At 36.6% G+C, this 17,009-nt stretch overlaps 1 protein-coding gene across 7 annotated transcripts in view; it reads right to left on the reverse strand.

Moving 5' to 3' along the window:
- Nucleotides 1–1,454: 1,454 nt before the first annotated feature.
- The window catches only part of SRSF11 (serine and arginine rich splicing factor 11), a 43,689-nt gene continuing 28,134 nt past the window's right edge, over nucleotides 1,455–17,009 (reverse strand). For 4 of the 7 annotated variants that reach the window (XM_023641862.2, XM_023641865.2, XM_070268852.1 and 1 more), the window contains 7 exons: nucleotides 16,125–16,252; nucleotides 14,128–14,209; nucleotides 9,685–9,816; nucleotides 6,662–6,751; nucleotides 3,491–3,586; nucleotides 2,948–3,086; nucleotides 1,455–2,842 (listed from right to left, as the gene is read on the reverse strand). In XM_023641862.2, the coding sequence (XP_023497630.1) occupies nucleotides 2,645–2,842; nucleotides 2,948–3,086; nucleotides 3,491–3,586; nucleotides 6,662–6,751; nucleotides 9,685–9,816; nucleotides 14,128–14,209; nucleotides 16,125–16,252 (865 nt within the window). In that variant the 3' untranslated portion in view covers nucleotides 1,455–2,644. The remainder of the gene's footprint in view (nucleotides 2,843–2,947; nucleotides 3,087–3,490; nucleotides 3,587–6,661; nucleotides 6,752–9,684; nucleotides 9,817–14,127; nucleotides 14,210–16,124; nucleotides 16,253–17,009) is intronic. The other 3 variants (XM_070268853.1, XM_023641864.2, XM_070268855.1) reach the window with 1 other exon arrangement.

Below are 17,009 nucleotides of genomic sequence, written 5' to 3' on the forward strand. Positions count from 1 at the left end.
CCAAAAGCCATTTTCACAAAAAACGAAGAGAGCAATATGACCTTCTTCTCAAAGCTTTATCTGCGTGCAATTTATCTCAGTGCTTTTGCTGAAACGTTATTCCAAACTAAATTACTGAAGCTTTGGAAAGCTCTATAACCAAACAGCAGGTACCATTTGCTGACCCAGACACACAAGGCTACATTTTTTTCCTAACTATCAACTACATTGCAAGGTAAGTATCACTCCGTTTACAGACAGGAAAATGGAAAAAAGAAAAAAGTGTACATCTCTCCAGCTGTGAATGAAGCTGAAATTCACGACTGGACTCTCACATAGCCACTGTACCTCTCGCTCACTCCTGAGGAAGTTAGGCAAATAAATAGGACAAACGTTTTTCTAACAAAACCACTTTTATTTTTTAATCATTTTTACTACCAAATACAGAACAAAACTCAGCGTGGAGCAGTGTGCACTTGACTTCAACTGGTGATCCATGTTTTTAAAGGCCCGTGTCCAGTGCGACTCTGCCTTCGTGCATAAAGCGTTCACTGGAAAGCGACCTCAGGATGGATTCCCTTCACTGGAGCGTTGGAAGTCAGTGGCACTATTTTAAAGTCCAAAATTTCTTAATCCTTTTTGGAAAGTTAGTATGTTTGCATTCACAGATTACAAGTGAGGGAACAGACTTTGAGTAATATTAGGTTTAACCATGTGAAACAGCCAGTATTTTACTTGTTTTTGACTTACAAAATTGGCCATGTCATATGGTTCAACCATTATCTACTAAAAAAGGTTTTAAAATTTAAACAAATGTCGTTTGCGTTCAACTTTTGTGTTTAAAAATGCAGTGATTATTAGGGCCGTTACTAGACTGTCTTACTCGCTACAGACAAAATTCCTTTTGATAAAATCTTTAAAAAGTTACTTACTACAAACTGTAAAAACAATGCTGCTTTTCTATATGGCATTTCAATTTTAAAGTTAAAAAAAAATTAAACTTGGATAAAAGCTACAATTCCAAGTCTCATTTTTCCCTTAATCCCACTAAACACTATTCATTCATAAGTGAATAAATATACTATTTAGTATTGTACAGTAGATACATACCATTGACATTTCCTATACTATTCCAGAAAAGGCAAATATTTATATTTCACCAAAAATATAAATTTACTAGATACAGGTGGGAGCATTTGTTTATCCTAAAGTTCACTGCTTTATGCAACCCAATTCCTATACCCAAAATATGAGAAATAAAATTATAGTAAGAAAAAGACTTTTAGATAAAAATTAAACCAACTTTGACAAATCTGATGGCAACTAATCACTACAATAATGGATTTCACCTTATTACTATATTTCAATATGTGGATTGAAAGGGGAAAGAACTTGATTTGTAAAATGAATGAGGTAAATGTCATACATTCAACAGCGTAAATAAATACAGATACAGTTTTACAGGAAAACGAACATAAGTTTAAGGGTTTTATTATCAAAGTCTTGTAAAACAATTTCAGAAACTGTACATCAACATGGCACAGACTGTAGCCTACTTTTGTTTTTACTGCACAAAAGTGAAGCTTGAAACTCCTGTAACTAGGAAAACAGTTACCTAACTACTCTGCATTTAACATGGAATCACTGTGTGCATAAGATTACTACTGCAGTAACAGTAACACAAATTTATTGGTTTTATACAACTTGAGATCAAATAAAAAGTACATTATCAAGTAGATCTGTCTTATTTTAAAAGCATATGAAGGTCAATTTAAAATGCACTATCCCCTTTTTCCAACACTGAGATTAAAACAAATTAATAAAAGTGGAAACTTGAAAACCAGGACGAGAGAGAACTTTCTTTTCCAGATGGACTCAGGACAGGCAGATTGCTTTCACCGACGGAGATGTGGAATAAATTATTTCAGGAAAAAAAATTCCCAAACATCTTATGAAAAAGTATACAACTCTACTTCAAAATATGCTATTTACTCACTGCCAAAGACAGTTTCATTTGAAATCTTATTTCTGTAAAGCCTAATTAGCCATCAAAAAAGGTTAGTGCATATATAACCTTTCAAAGTTAAACAAAAGCCACAAAAATTTAGCCACAAGGCTTAAAGGATTATCTATTTCAAATGCTCATTACCAGATGTAACTATAAGAATGTTAATTTGTCATGTCAACAAAACAAGACCGTAAGTAGATCCATCATGTTGGAGAATTTTAATGACATTTAGGATATTCCTGCCACAATTAACATGCAATCAGTGCATTCCCTACATGGCTCTATCACGGCGATGAATCAAATTCTAGAAATACTATAAGTGAACTTAGCTAATAAAGGAGGTCATACAACAGAAACAGTCCATGCCTGCTGGAGACGCATGCAGCTTCTCATTCTTGTTACGCAGCAGCACCAGGACAGTAAACTGCTTGGCTACTCAATCAGATTTCACCATGTCAAGAACTGGTTACCCACGTGTCATTTTCTAAAAGCTTTGGGATGTAAATAACAAATATCAATATCAGGAGCTTTATAACCATTAAAGTAACTCGGAGCTGTATACATCTAGGTTTGAGATGAACAAATACAGCATTAAGAAATCACACAGAGGAATGACACTGATGCATGTGTACAGGTGGACTCGCACGGAGGCAGTGCTCAGTCACTCATATCCATGTCTTCTTCATGATGATCATCCCCATTCACTTTGGACTCTCTTAGTGAATCACCAGTTCCCTTTTCCACAGAACATTCTTTTGTTTTAGGGGAACCTGGTTCTGTTGGTTTCTTCTCCTCTTTTTTCTCCTTCTCGCTATCATACCCCTGTTCCTCTTCATCGTAATCCCGTGTAACCTGCTTTGCCAAGGAGAATAATAAAAGTAAACGTCTTCACAGAAAAATCACTTCTTAAAAGTACCAGTACCACCCAAAATAACAAAGTAAATTAGTATGTAAACATACTTTTACATCTTTATCACTCTCTGACTTTCTTTCCCGATCCTTTTCCTTATCTTTACTTTTCTTCTTCTTGCTTGTTGACCGTTCTCTTTCATCTCGGCTTCTTTCTTTGTCTTTATCTTTCTTCTTCTCCTTTTTATGTCTAGGATGACAGTAAAATGTTCTCAACAAAAGATGCTTTAAAGGAACCACTCAAAAAGCTTCCCCCTTAAATGTAGCAATATGTTTACACTTGTTTGGATGGCAAGCTTGACCCAAGGTCACAGGCTACAAAGAGGACAAAGACCCAATTTCAAAACACTGGACACAAGCTGCACACAAGACATACAGGCAAGAAGACCATCACTTGGTTATGGGTCTAAAGGCCCAATCCTAAACAGTGTTTATTACAACCCCATCTCAAGTCATACAGGGGACAGATCAATATGTGCTTCAGCACTTTAATTCCTGAAAAGGAAGAAAAACTTTAGGACAGTTTTAAAAATAAAAAGTACTGCCAGTTTCTGAAAAATAGAAAGGATCGATTTAAATGATTAATATTCTTACCTCCTAGGGGATGGTGAGCGAGATAATTTTCTTTTAGGAGACCTAGGCTTTTTAGGAGACCTTGTGCCACTCCTGCTTCTTCGTCTTCGTCTCTCTCTAGAACCACAAATGTGCGAACTCGACTTTAAAATACAGTATTATTGCAAAAATGCAGACACATCATAGCAGATGTGTCTACGACAGAGCTCCATGAGGAACTCCTACAACAGGATTCTGATAATCAAACTCTGCTTTGAGCTGAAGAGTCAAACGAATAACAAACAACTGCATTTCTTTTGCAAACTACATGCCTTTCTTTTAATGCCCTCAAGAAAACTCGAAGTTCTAGCAATTCTTCTTAAAGACATAATGTCATCAAGCCATTAGAAATCTTAAACTTGAGGAAAGAATGATTAACAAAAGTTCTAATTTAAAAGGGAAAAACAGTCCAAAGTAAACTATTCTTTAAGAAATCAGTTTTAGATTCTAACGTTCAGTGGCTAGAACAGGTATAGGATAATAGTGGTGATATGGGAGGCAGTTGCTAATAAAATACAAAAACAACTACTTTTAAATCATTATGTAAAATTCCGAGAAGCAGAGTCAGTGATAACATGGAGATCAAATGGACCCCCATCCTCCAGCAAACCTCATCCCCCAGCCCCGCTCTGAGCAGTCCGTGTGAAGACGCACAGCCTTTCCCCTCTTTAAATTGTGGCTGTAAAAAAAAAAAAAAAAAAAACAAATCTGCTTCTGTCACTGTTCTCAAAAGTTACAGGACTAGCAAGATGACCATTATATGATTTAGGCACTAACAAAACAATGAAACTCCATCCTTTCAGTTGTCTGGTTTCCAAATGAAGTTTTTTTTAAAACCCTCACAGCCCCCTGTGACCACCTCCCCCACTTTCCTGGAAATCTCATACAGAAATTTTCACTCCTCAAATATTTACTAAGTTTGTCAGGGCTGTATGCCTCATACTTTCTGCTATTGCTCTGGGTAACTGCTACTCCAAATTCCCTCGATGGAAGAGATTTTATGTTTCTGTGCCCCTCGATAGATTGTAGCACAATTACAAACACATCGTAGGTATTCAATAAAAACTTACAGTATATGCCTTAACTCAGAGTGATCCAATAATCATGCAGGGTAAGGTACTTATCATTAAGTACATTAAACAAAGCAATGGGCACAAAATGTTTCCAGGTTTTAAGGTAAGAAAATGTATGTTGTGCGTCCCATCTCTTATGCCCCCTCTGCCACCAATCACCTGGTTTGCCATTTCCTTGCACACTAGAACCTGGTTTCATTTCCTTTTTTATATCTTTACCTTTTAAGAAAATGTTCATCACCCTGAAAAGAACCTCCGCACCCTTGAGCTAGCGCAGCTCAACCACTAATCTGCTGTCTTTATGGATTTACCCATTCTGGACATTTCATATAAATGGAATCATACAACATGTACTCCTTTGTGACTGGTTTCTTTCATCTGGCATAATGTTTTCAAGGCTCATCCACGTTGTAGCATGTATCAGTACTTTGTTCTATCGCTGAATAATATTCCACTGTATGGATACACCATTTTGTTTATCCATAGTAGTCAATGGATTTGGGTTGACTTTTTGGTTATTATGAATTATGCTGCAATGAACATTTCCTTAGAAGCTTTGGGTGAATATATGTTTTCTCTCTCTTGGTACATCCCTAGGAGTGAAACTGCTGTGTGAAAAAACTGTTTAACTCTTTTAGGAACTGCCAAATTTTTTTTTCCCAAAGCAGCTGCACCATTTTACATTCACACCAGCAATGTACAAAGTTCCAATTTTCTCCACATCCTCACCAACACTAGTTATCATCCGTCTTTCTGCTTGCAATCAACCTAGTGGGTGTGAAGTGGTTCTGATTTGCACTGTTCTGATGACTAACGCTGAACATCTTTTCAGGCGCTCATCAGACACTGCATATCTTCTTTGGAGAAGGTCAGTGAAGATCCTTCGCCCATTTTTTAATTGGGTTATCTATGATTGAGTTGTAATAATAGTTCTTTATATATTCTAGATACAAGTCCCTTATCAGATAGATAATTTGCAAATATTTTCTAGCACTCTGTGGGTTGTCTTTAATTTCTTGATAGTATTCTTTGAAACACAGAAGTTTTTAATTTTTATGATCTCCAAGTTATCTATATTTCCCTTTTGTTGCTTATGCTTGGTGTCCTATCTAGGAAACCACTGCCAAATTCAAGATCATGAAGGTCTTCTGAGAGGTTTTTAGTTTTAGCTTGCACAGGTCTCTCATCCATTTTGAGTTAAGGTGTGTGTAAGTGAGCCTCCTAGTGAATTGAAACAATCAAGATTAAGAAAACACTGCAACAATACATGTGTAAATGAGACTGGAAGAAAATAGAACTACGTATGGCCAGCACTTACTAACATCACAGGAATTCCACGTTAAGTGTGTCTGTGGAGTAGTTTGCAATACTGAATTCTCACTACGGCAGGTTAAAGACAATTAGTAGTCTAAGAATAACACAAATCAGAACTTGTACCGCCTCCCATTATTTTATCGACGAACTGCTATATATGGAAAATAAAATTCTTTTGGATATTAACATGTGGCTAATTTAAATATAAATTAACATAATAGAATGTATTTAACGTAGGGGCCGGCCCTTTGGCGCAGTGGTCGAGTCTGGTGCACTCTGCTTCTGCAGCCCAGGATGGACGGTTTGGATCCTGGGCCTGGACCTATGCCAACTGTCAGCCATCCGGTGGTGGTGACCCACATATAAAGTGGAGGAAGACTGGCACAGATATTAGCTCAGGGCTAATCTTTCTCAGCAAAAACAAGGAAAACAGGGAGAATTCAATCTAATAATTCAGAATACTTTAGCCATTACAAAATGTCTAGGAAATAAACCACAAACAAACCAAATCAGGATGTGAAATGCATACAGTAAACGTAAAAACTAACCACTGTTGAATTCCAGGTTACTTCAAATACACTTTACACCACAAAATTATCAAGTAAAAGGAAAGATGAACTTTAGGTTATTCCTCACAAATTGTCTTTAAAAAACTTAATACTGATATACGTGCCTAGGTACTGGAAAACATTTAAAATTCACAGCCTATTAACGTCCTTGCAAACAAAGTTAAAAACAATGCCAAGAATTCATGATGCCACCTCACCTGCTTGCACTTCTGGAGCGTCTGGCTGTGCTGTAACTTTTTGGTGGTGTTTTAGAACGCTTCTTTTCTTTGTCTTCTTTCTTTTTGTCTCTAATAAATGGACACAATTTATGCATTAGAAGATTCAGCTAAGGTACATTTATACAGCATTACAAATAAAAACAAAAGCACAGTGAGATCGAATCCGATTTTTTCTTTTAAAGATTAGCACCTGAGCTAACAACTGTTGCCAATCTTCTTCCTCTTTTTTTTTCCTTTCTGCTTTTTTTCTCCCCAAATCCCCCCAGTACATAGTTGTATATTTTACTTGTGGGTCCTTCTAGTTGTGACATGTGGGATGCCACCTCAGCATGGCCTGATGAGTGGTACCATGTCCGTGCCCAGGATCTGAACCAGCGAAACCCTGGGCTGCCGCAGCGGAGCACACAAACTTAACCACTCAGCCACGGGGCCAGCCCCCTAATCTGATTCTTAAAATAAGAACGTTATTCTGAAAGAACTGTATAGAAACAATAGTGCTCAAGTGGTATATCTCTGGTAAATAACTGTTTTTTAAAAAAACCCTATTTTCTTGGGATTCCACATAAAACTTCTCTCCAATAAAGTAAAGCAGACTATGTGGTGAGAACACAATTAAGGACGTTGAGCTTCTTAGTAGGTCCTGCAACAAACACCAATACTTTTAATGATAGTCTCTGGGCTCTTCAACACTCCTTTTTCTCTCAGCTGATTGCCAGTTCCCCAGCCCACCATGACTCTATGTCCTCTACTCTCAGGCTCAAATCCATAACACCACTACCAAAATTAATCACAATACTATCAATAGTCTTCCAAAGCACACACCCCAACGTTAACCTCATGGATCAACCCAACCTTCTATCATTTTTCCTGCTGCTATATATTCTAGGCTGTTCAGTGCTATTGGAAAAATATCCCATCACAATGGACTGTTACTACAACCATACCTCACTCTAAATCTTCTTAGAGATCCTTGTAAACTTTATTCCCCACAGCAATTTCCCCCCGAAAGATGGCCACTCTCCCCTTCACTCTGGGGAAAGGATAACAATATATTTGTTGAATGAGATGTCCCTAACACTCAGAAACACAATCTTATCCTCAACTAATCTGTAGTTTTAGAGATTAAAGGATCACTTTTGCTGTTCTAGGCTAATCCTCTCGCCCTATATTCTCCATTTCATTCCCTCCCTTTGTTGGTCACCCTGCTCTCCATTCAAGTTTTTATCATAATCTAATTCCGAGGTTACTGTCACAGTTCCGTAAAGGGTCCCAGTCATGTTTTCCATAAGTTGATCTTTCACTCTCTACCAGAAATCTTACAAAGCACTAACTTGAAGGTATTAACTCCCTGTTCACCACTTTTCAATCTATTTCCACTGCCTCCTGGATCAGGTGCAAACTCCTTAGTGTGAACAACAAAGCCTTCTGTGTGATTGTCTTACACGTCTCTGGTCTCACTTCCTCATCTTCCTACACCAAAATACTTGCTATTTCAAGAATTCATGCTAACTTTGTAAACAACATTCTCTACCTGAAACCATGCCCCTCATGGAATCCAGTCAAATCTATCAGGAATTTAATACTCAGAGTCACTTCCCAATCAAGCCTCCTCCAACATCGCTAACAATGGCCCTTCCTTTGTAGTTACATCCATTTCTCTCCTAGGATAAAGTTTCTGGAGGGAAGGAATGCCAAATTCTTTTGTATGATAGCTGTTTCATTTAGCAAGCTTGTTTGCTTGCTTGACTGGATTAAGAGATGACTCACTCTGTAAAACATGACTAAAAGCCTTGTTACAGGCTGAACACTCAGTAAAGCTATCCCAGAACCTCTGTTCCCAGGTGAGTTACATGCTTACCAAGAATAAATTTTGTTGGCCTCCAGCTGTCCTTATATAATTAAATATATAAACGGATAAAGTAGTATAAAATAAAGGACTGCTTCTAGAAAATTAAGGTAAATATTTTAGAAAGAGATAAAGGATCACTGCTAAAAAAATAACTTTCAAAACTGTGTGTGTGTGACAACTATGAATGGGAAAATAGAATAAAAATCTAGGCACTTTATCAAGTGATAGAGTTCCCGTCGCTTTAGAGGTGGTTCAAATGAAAAAACAGTGATTTGGTATGTGTTAATCAAGGCTACGTATACTAATTTAAAAGGGTTTGGCCCTATATGAGAAAGATTGATTATTGAATGCATGTTTAAATCAAAATAAAATTGTTAAGGTGAGAATGTTTGTTGTTCGATGAATCCTCACTGTAACTCTCTACTGGTCCCAACTCATGAGGTAGGCGACTCTCCAAGTAGGGTTCAGTATCTGGTGTATAGTAATTCTTTTTTTTTTTTTTTTGAGGAAGATTAGTCCAGACCTAACTGCTGCCAATCCTCCTCTTTTTGCTGAGGAAGACTGGCCCTGAGGTAACATCTGTGCCCATCTTCCTCTGCTTTATATGTGGGACGCCTACCACAGCATGGCTTGCGAAGTGGTGCCATGTCTGCACCCGGGATTCGAACTGGCGAACCCTGGGCCGCTGAAGCGGAACATGCCCACTTAACTGCTATGCCACTAGGCCAGCCCCTGGCGTATAGCAATTCTTAATAAATGTTTTTTATAAGGTGTTAATGATAAGATATATAAAGATAAATTAAGGCATGGTTGTCTGCCATACAAACTCTTTTGGCATAGCATGAGGAATGACTGACAGCATTAACTCCTTAGCAGTAGTTGCATGGAAAGAAGGAAATGAAAGAAGGTAGTAGGATAGCTAGAATTTTTACTACAAACAAATTTTATCTAAGTCTTCAGCTACAGGCAGAAATCTCAAGTTTACACAGGAGAACAAGAGAAGAAATATGAGCCTCCTCAACTTTGAACAGTTTCTTCCCCAGTCTGGCCCTATCACTCATCATTACCTCTTTTATCATCAAGCAGCACAATATTTGAGGTCTTGAGAACTTTAAAATTTATCTTCCCGCCCAATATTAACAGTCTGCCGTACCTGGTTTTTGACGTGCTCCTTGACCGTCTGCCTCTCTCTCTAGAATGAGATCTTCTCCGTCGTGGACTTTTGGACCGTCGCCTACTCCTTGACTTAGAATGCGATCTCCTCCTCGATCTGCTTCTTGACCGCCTGATAATATAAAAGGATGCCAACACATGTATATAAATGGACAAAGACTAGCTCTGTGTGAGACTATTTCACTTAGCATCAGACAAAAGATTCAGACATATGGGCTAACCATCAGTAAGGTGGGATAACTTCCCATCAGTTGCTGCCATTATTTATTTAGCCCATACAATAAACATCTTTGACACTCCAGAATTTAGTAATACCTTTTAACACCTGGAATTCCTCATCTTTTAATCTTTTGGTCAACCTGTAATACTAGTCCTTCCATGCCCACTGAAATTACAACTCTGAACTTAAAAATACCTCTTGAGAATAAATGAAAATAAAAAATATCTGGTTCATTTGCATCATCTTTCACAATTACATAGCACTTTAATATGCATTTATTTGATTCCTCAATATTGCAGGCTAACTCTAAAATTATCAAACACTTATATATGCTTATCAGTGCTTTACAAATACTAACTTATTTATCCTCATAAGCCTATAAAGTAGGTACCACTACTATTCCCATTTTATAAATAGAAACCACAGTGTGTGCTGCCTTCTATGACTTCTGATTCTTGTTCTCCAAAATATATTTCACTTCTTTGATTTACACTTTAAGAGAAATTCAAGTAACGCAGGCCTCATGTAGATATACACAATTCAGTTCAAACTGCCTCTTTTTCTCTCATTTCCACTCAACATACCACCGTCTCTATATAATCATCTCTTTCCAATCATGTAACAGAAATGTTTCTCTCTGTACCCTCTCCCCCACTTCTATACTTTCTCTCTCAGGACTGAAGCACAATTAACCTTTGAGGTTGTCACTGATCCTCCTTCCTACATTTTATTTTCTTCTATATTAATAATAGTTAAAAATAAATTACAGTCCTTTGCTTAGACTTGATCATTTAACTTCTAGTGACCACTCAACCTCTTTCTATGAAAAATTTCAAATACAGTCTAAACTTTTTGCCTTCACTTTTTCAAGGTGCCAGAGGATAGACATTTTAGAAATGGAGATTTGTGTTCAACTATCATTTATAAACCAGCTGAGAGCATTCATTATTTACCCTCTTTGAGGCTATTACTTTGGCAGTCGAATAAAACCAATAAAGGCACTTATATCACAGAATACTTGTAATTGAAACAAAATTATGAAGTCCAGCTCAGTGGCTCAGGCATATACATTAAACACTGACTCCCTTCTTTCCTCTTACCGATATGCTAATATAGCTTTGGTTGCCATCATTCTCCAAAACAGCAGTTTCAAAACACATCAGTAGAGTCTGATCAAATTCAATAAATTTTTATTTTAATCATTTCTTATTTTTTACTATATCTGAAACTATTTACTTAAACAATCCCTCTCAATAACATGACTGTATCATAGGAAATTTTCCTGTAATGCTTACCTTATCTTTCTGTAAGCTCCAAAAGGACAAGGAGTTAAATATGTTTACCTTTTTCACCACTGTACCCTTGGGCAATTACTATAGTGCCTGACTTCACTTACTAGCTTATGTGAGCTTTTCAACATGGAAAAATACAGAGATTAGCACATTATATATCAAAGTAAAAAAGCTTATTGGAAGTAACGGTCATTTTATATGCCAAGATGCTCAAGATACTACACAACCCATAACAATTATGTGTTATGATGTGTTATTACAAGTGTCCAAAAACACTTTGTTCAGGGAAACAAAGGTTTCACTGTTATTTCCCACTGGTCATATAAAGTAGTTCTAACTAAAATCTGAGAGTCCTACCATGTACTTGGTATACACAGAAGAAAAAGACACAGGCTCTCTTTTTGCAAACGTTTTCAAGTGATACATGAAGCTATGAGAGCACTGTTCTGGAAGATCAGGACTGTAAGTAGTAACAACACTTCACATAAGAATAAAATTTTAGCTGTATCTGGAACCGAGAAAAAAGGAGTTTCTCTTATGAGATGAAGATGTGGGAGAAAGAGCTTTAGGTGGAAAGGAACATCGTGAGCAAAAACACGGAGGGATAAGGAAAACGACATGTTCAGGCAAGTAATACTGTGGTTAACTGTTTGGAGTGGCAAATGATGAGTGTGGAAAGATAAACCAGGCTGAACACTGTGAGACGGTATTTTGAGGTGGGCCCTGGGGAGGTGATTAGGTCCTAAGGGTAGAACTTTCATCAATAGGATTAATACCTTTATGAAAGAGATCTCAGAGACCCCTCGCCCACTCTACCACGTGAGGACACAGAGAAAAGATGGGTGACAACAAGCAAGGAAGTGAGTCCTCACCAGACACCGAATTTGCCGGCACCTTGATCTTCCTAGCCTTCAGAATAGTGAGAAACAAATTTCTAGTTTATAAGCCACCCAATCTATGGTATTCTATTATAGCAGCTGAATGGACTAAGACGAAGTCCAAGAAACGACTTGACAAGGTCATTCGACCACAAGGTTGAAATTATTTCCAAAATAAGACGTTATTTGCCCTTTTCATCACTGTGCTGACGTGCATGAACGTGGAAAAGCAAAGGTGGTGTAAGAGTGCTGGCATTTCCTTAGCAGAAATCAAGGGAGCGGCAACAGAACTGCCCTAGAAGTCACTGCATTGTTCACTGGCATTTGCAGTATGCACTTGCAGTACAAGAAAAGAGAAATAAAAAGCCATTTTCACTAAGGATGTCCTTGATGAAGCAGTAAAAACTACTAACTTTATTAAATCTAGTCCCTTGAGTACTATTCAAGTAGTAGTAGTATTGAGGAGCAACACTGTACCTAGTCCCTTGAACAATATTCTGTGCGATAAAATGGGAAGTAGGCATAAATCACTTCTGATACTTATTAAAGTTCAATGGCTGTATCAAGGAAGACACATGATTGAGTTTTGAGCTTAAAGAATTGCTTCTCCCATGAAACATCACATTTACTTGAAAGAACAACTGACAAACTACGGTTATTCAGACTTGGGTATTTGGCAGACATTTTCTTGAAAAATGAATGATGCCTATCATTTCAAGGAAAACAACTGAATTTGTTGCCAATAGTAAAATCTGAGCTTTCAAGAGAAAATGAAATTCTGGAAAAAATCAATCCACAATTGTGACCTTGACATCTTCCTAATACTTAAGAGTTTTCTGATGAGATTTGTGGTAATATTATCAAGTGTCATTTTTTGCTATTGTCTAACAAAACGTGTTAACATTTGAAAACTTGCATAACGCAATGAATCAATTATTCTGCAAACCACTGATGCATAATTTTACAAAAGCACGCCTGGGAAAAAGATCCATTCAAAATGTAAGGAAGATCAATACATTTTTATGCAACAGAATATGAAAGGTTCATTATTATGGTTTCAGATTCCATATTGCAATTATCTTTTAAGAAACTATCACTTGTCAAGTTTTGGTGTTATGTCAAAGAATACTCTTCACAATCACCTGAGAAGACTATAAAATTACTTTCCCCTTTTTCCAACTACATCTTTGTTTTGTGTGAAGTCAGATTTTCTACATACGCTGACCAAAATACACTGCAGTTAGTTGAATACAGAATGCTATACCTGTCTTCTATTAAGCTAAACATTAAAGAGATTTGCAAAGAAGTAAAACAAAGCCACTCTTCTAATTCTTTTGAAAAGTTTTGTTTCAAAGCCATGCTAATACGAACAGGTTTACTACTGTTATTTCAAATGAGTTTTAAATTTTAATATGGTCAACATCGATAGCTATTAGTGATATACACAAAAGCTCTTTGGGCTTCTCCTATTTTCTACAAGTATAAAGAAGGTCCTAATACCAAAGTCCCTGGTCTAAAGAAAACCTTATACATTTATACAGGGACATCATGTAGAAAAGAGAATAAATTGATTTAGTCTTACTCTAGGCAGGATAAAAGGACGATACTCAAAAAAGCACAGCAAATCGTCACTGCAAATATTCATGCATTAGATGGGTAATCTGCAGGTTGTATAATGACCTCCCAAATTAAAATTTCAGAGTCTAGTGGAAAGTCAGAACTAGAATTTACAAGTTTCAAGTACACTGTTCTTTGCATACTAACTCAGTTTAGTGTTCATATCCCAGCACCTAGTCCTCTGATCTCTGGATTGTTTTGGGTTTTAAAGGATCAATCATCTATTTAGCCTATCCCTTTTCTCCATTTATACATATGTGAACACTTGTTCACACACTCTGCTAACAGGAGTGATTAGTAAAACACACTTTAACCAGGAGCTAGCAGGTTAACAGGTAGCAAATTAAGAAGGATGCAAGATACAGAAATTCCCTGTGTCTAAGGTACAACAGACTATCAAGAGCAATCAATCTAACCTGTGCCTGGAAGATGAGGGAGTCCTCCTCCTCCTGGAACGTGACCTTGATCGTGAGTGCCTCCGTTTTTCTTCTTTTTTATCTGGATTTAAAAGAAAAGGAATCTAGATTTAGAAATCATCAAACAAATGGGAAGATTATTCCCATTCAGAAGTTACTGTAAGAATTTATCTTAATTTTTAGCTTTTATATATAATCTTTAAATGTTATAAGTGATCATTTTACAGTGAGAATGCATCACTTAACTAAAGCTTCGACAAATTATCAAGGCTTTTGGTAGATCCAAATGAGAATTCTAATTTTCAGTTATCCAAAGGTTCCCCTGACTATTTCATTTGCTAGACTTGGGAGGCTGTGAAGTGTCGTCCATAAAACTCTCTATGAAAAGGATTATCTTCCACATTCTTTATTCTTTAGAGGTTTCTAAGTGAAGAGTCCCTTTTTCCATTCCTAGGTTCTACTTTCCAAAACATAGCTACAATTCACACAGATTAAAACTTTAATTTTCACACGTTTATGTATTAACATCTCCCCAACCAGCATTTAACTGTAAAATAACTAAGTTTACAATAAATAAAAATATATATATTTTAAATTCTTGCTCCAGCAAATGTTCTTTCTTCACCACTTAGCTCTATGTTCCTTTGCTTAAATAAATTCATGTATATTTACGTTAAAGACGCTGATACACGGGCTCCATATTTGGCCTCCAGATCCAGAAAGTCACGATTCATTCACTGTTCTCACTGTATTCTGTGACAGAACTGGATATTCATAAGCTAGCTCTCTTCTTAATCTGTCTCCTCTCCTTCTCAAAAATTTTCAATTGTGTTAAGTGTAGGAGACAGATCTAGAATGATTTGTCTCTATTTCCTATTTTTTAAATGACACAAGAAATTCACTTAACTTGGGAATAACAAGAGAAATAAAGCCACTGCATTCTTCACACATGGACAAAGTGAGAATGAGTTCCTCTTTCCCATTTACATCATTTCACTAACAGGATGCAATTTATTGTGAATGTCATTATTAATAATAAAATAACAAAAATGGGGGGGGGGAGGAATTCATAAAGAAACCACTTTTAGTCATTCCAGTTATGAGTTTTCAACAAAAAGAGAAACAGTTCTGCATGGCATTCCAGCTTTGGAGTCACAGATCCAGTAGTGTCTCTAAAGCTCCTCCTGCTTACCATGGGGCGTTGGGCTAATTATATAATATTTTGCTGATTAAATGAGCTAACACACATAAAAGCACTTGGTAATAATTTAGCCAATATTATACTTAAAAAGCATTTGTCTAATACTATACATATTAAAAGCCTTCCTACTTATAAATAAGAATTGAAAATTAATAAAACATTATTTAATGGAGGAAAAAAATCCAGGACCAAAGATCCAAATATATACAGACAGACAATGAGATGACCTTTCATTTCATCTTGAAAAGACAATCTGCAAAGAATAAGGTACTTGTTTTTCTTTAAACAAATGACAAACAGAAGCATCTACAGTAGGTTCTCTTGGTCAAAGACTTAAAGACTAAAATCAATTAGGCTATCCCAACATAGGAAAACATAAATGATGAAAAACCACCAAAAAACCATAAACTAAAAACAACCAAAATACCACACCAAGTATTAGATAAACCTAGGCACTGCTAAGATTTTGGAATGGATCATCCTCTGCTTGGGAGGAGGGAGGTGGCACCTGTCCTGTATACAGAGAATGACGTTTAGCCCTCAACCAGCTAGATGCAGTTGGTATCGGCATGATAACTAAATGTCTCCAGATATTCCCAAATATGTCTGGGTAACAACTCCCCACCTCCCCATCCCCCAACTGAGGATTGTTCCAGTACACGATCTTTTATCAGAACTTGGAAAATCAAAAAACGACTAGAGTATTATTTGACAAATTTCCAAACTTATTCAAGAATCATTTTTGCCAACAATCATATAACTTAAGATTCAACACAATCGCATAAATGTATTTTACCTGGTTCTATAGCAGCAGAAATAAGGGACTGTGCTTCTCGTACTCTCTTCATGGCTTCCTCTATTTCTTTACTAGAGGTATCTGATTTCAGACTTGGTGAAACAAGACCAGCAGCTACATGATTCAACCTGAAACAGAATCAAAAATTGAGATCTGAAATATTTAAAAATGCAAAACAGTACTCAAATAAATATAATACATGTTTCAGCTATCATCATTTTAGTAAGATACTCCTTGAAAAAGAGGGGGAGGATTCCAATTTTGGTAAAACCATATACAGTCTAGTATCCTTTTGAACATTTACAATGGCACTTGCACTTTAAAGACTCAGAGATACCTGGAATAAGAAAAACATCTATTTAATTTTGCTGAACATCCATTAACATTCTATAAAGACATTTTGAGAAAGGCTAGTAGATAGGAACATGCTGATGCTGAAGATTTCTGATTAATAGAACTCTCCATCAGATTTAAAACCTTTCTGCAACATCATAATTTTGTTGTGGAAGAGCATTACTTTTAAGTTTGCAGATGGGGAGAAACTGATGCAGAGGCCAATGGCACACAAAAGTTACTCATCAAATTTCTGACAGGAAAGGCTACACATGCACCTTAGTGTTTATACATGTGAGAAAAAATTAAAGACACCAAATTTAGGATGGTAGTTATCTGTGGGAAGAGTGGGAAATACAGACAGAATGGGTACACGGGGAATTCAACTGCATTGATGATATTTTATTCTATAAGCTGGGTGGAAGATATATGCTTGGATTTTATCTAATCATTTTTAAGAAAAAAGGCGAATAACTACTAACGACTATAGAGTCTGCCCTCCCTCCCCCCATGCTCTCCCACTTACTGACAGTGACTTTCACCAAGTTAAGG

Source organism: Equus caballus, chromosome 5, assembly GCF_041296265.1.
Source record: "Equus caballus isolate H_3958 breed thoroughbred chromosome 5, TB-T2T, whole genome shotgun sequence".
Lineage (NCBI taxonomy): Eukaryota > Metazoa > Chordata > Mammalia > Perissodactyla > Equidae > Equus > Equus caballus.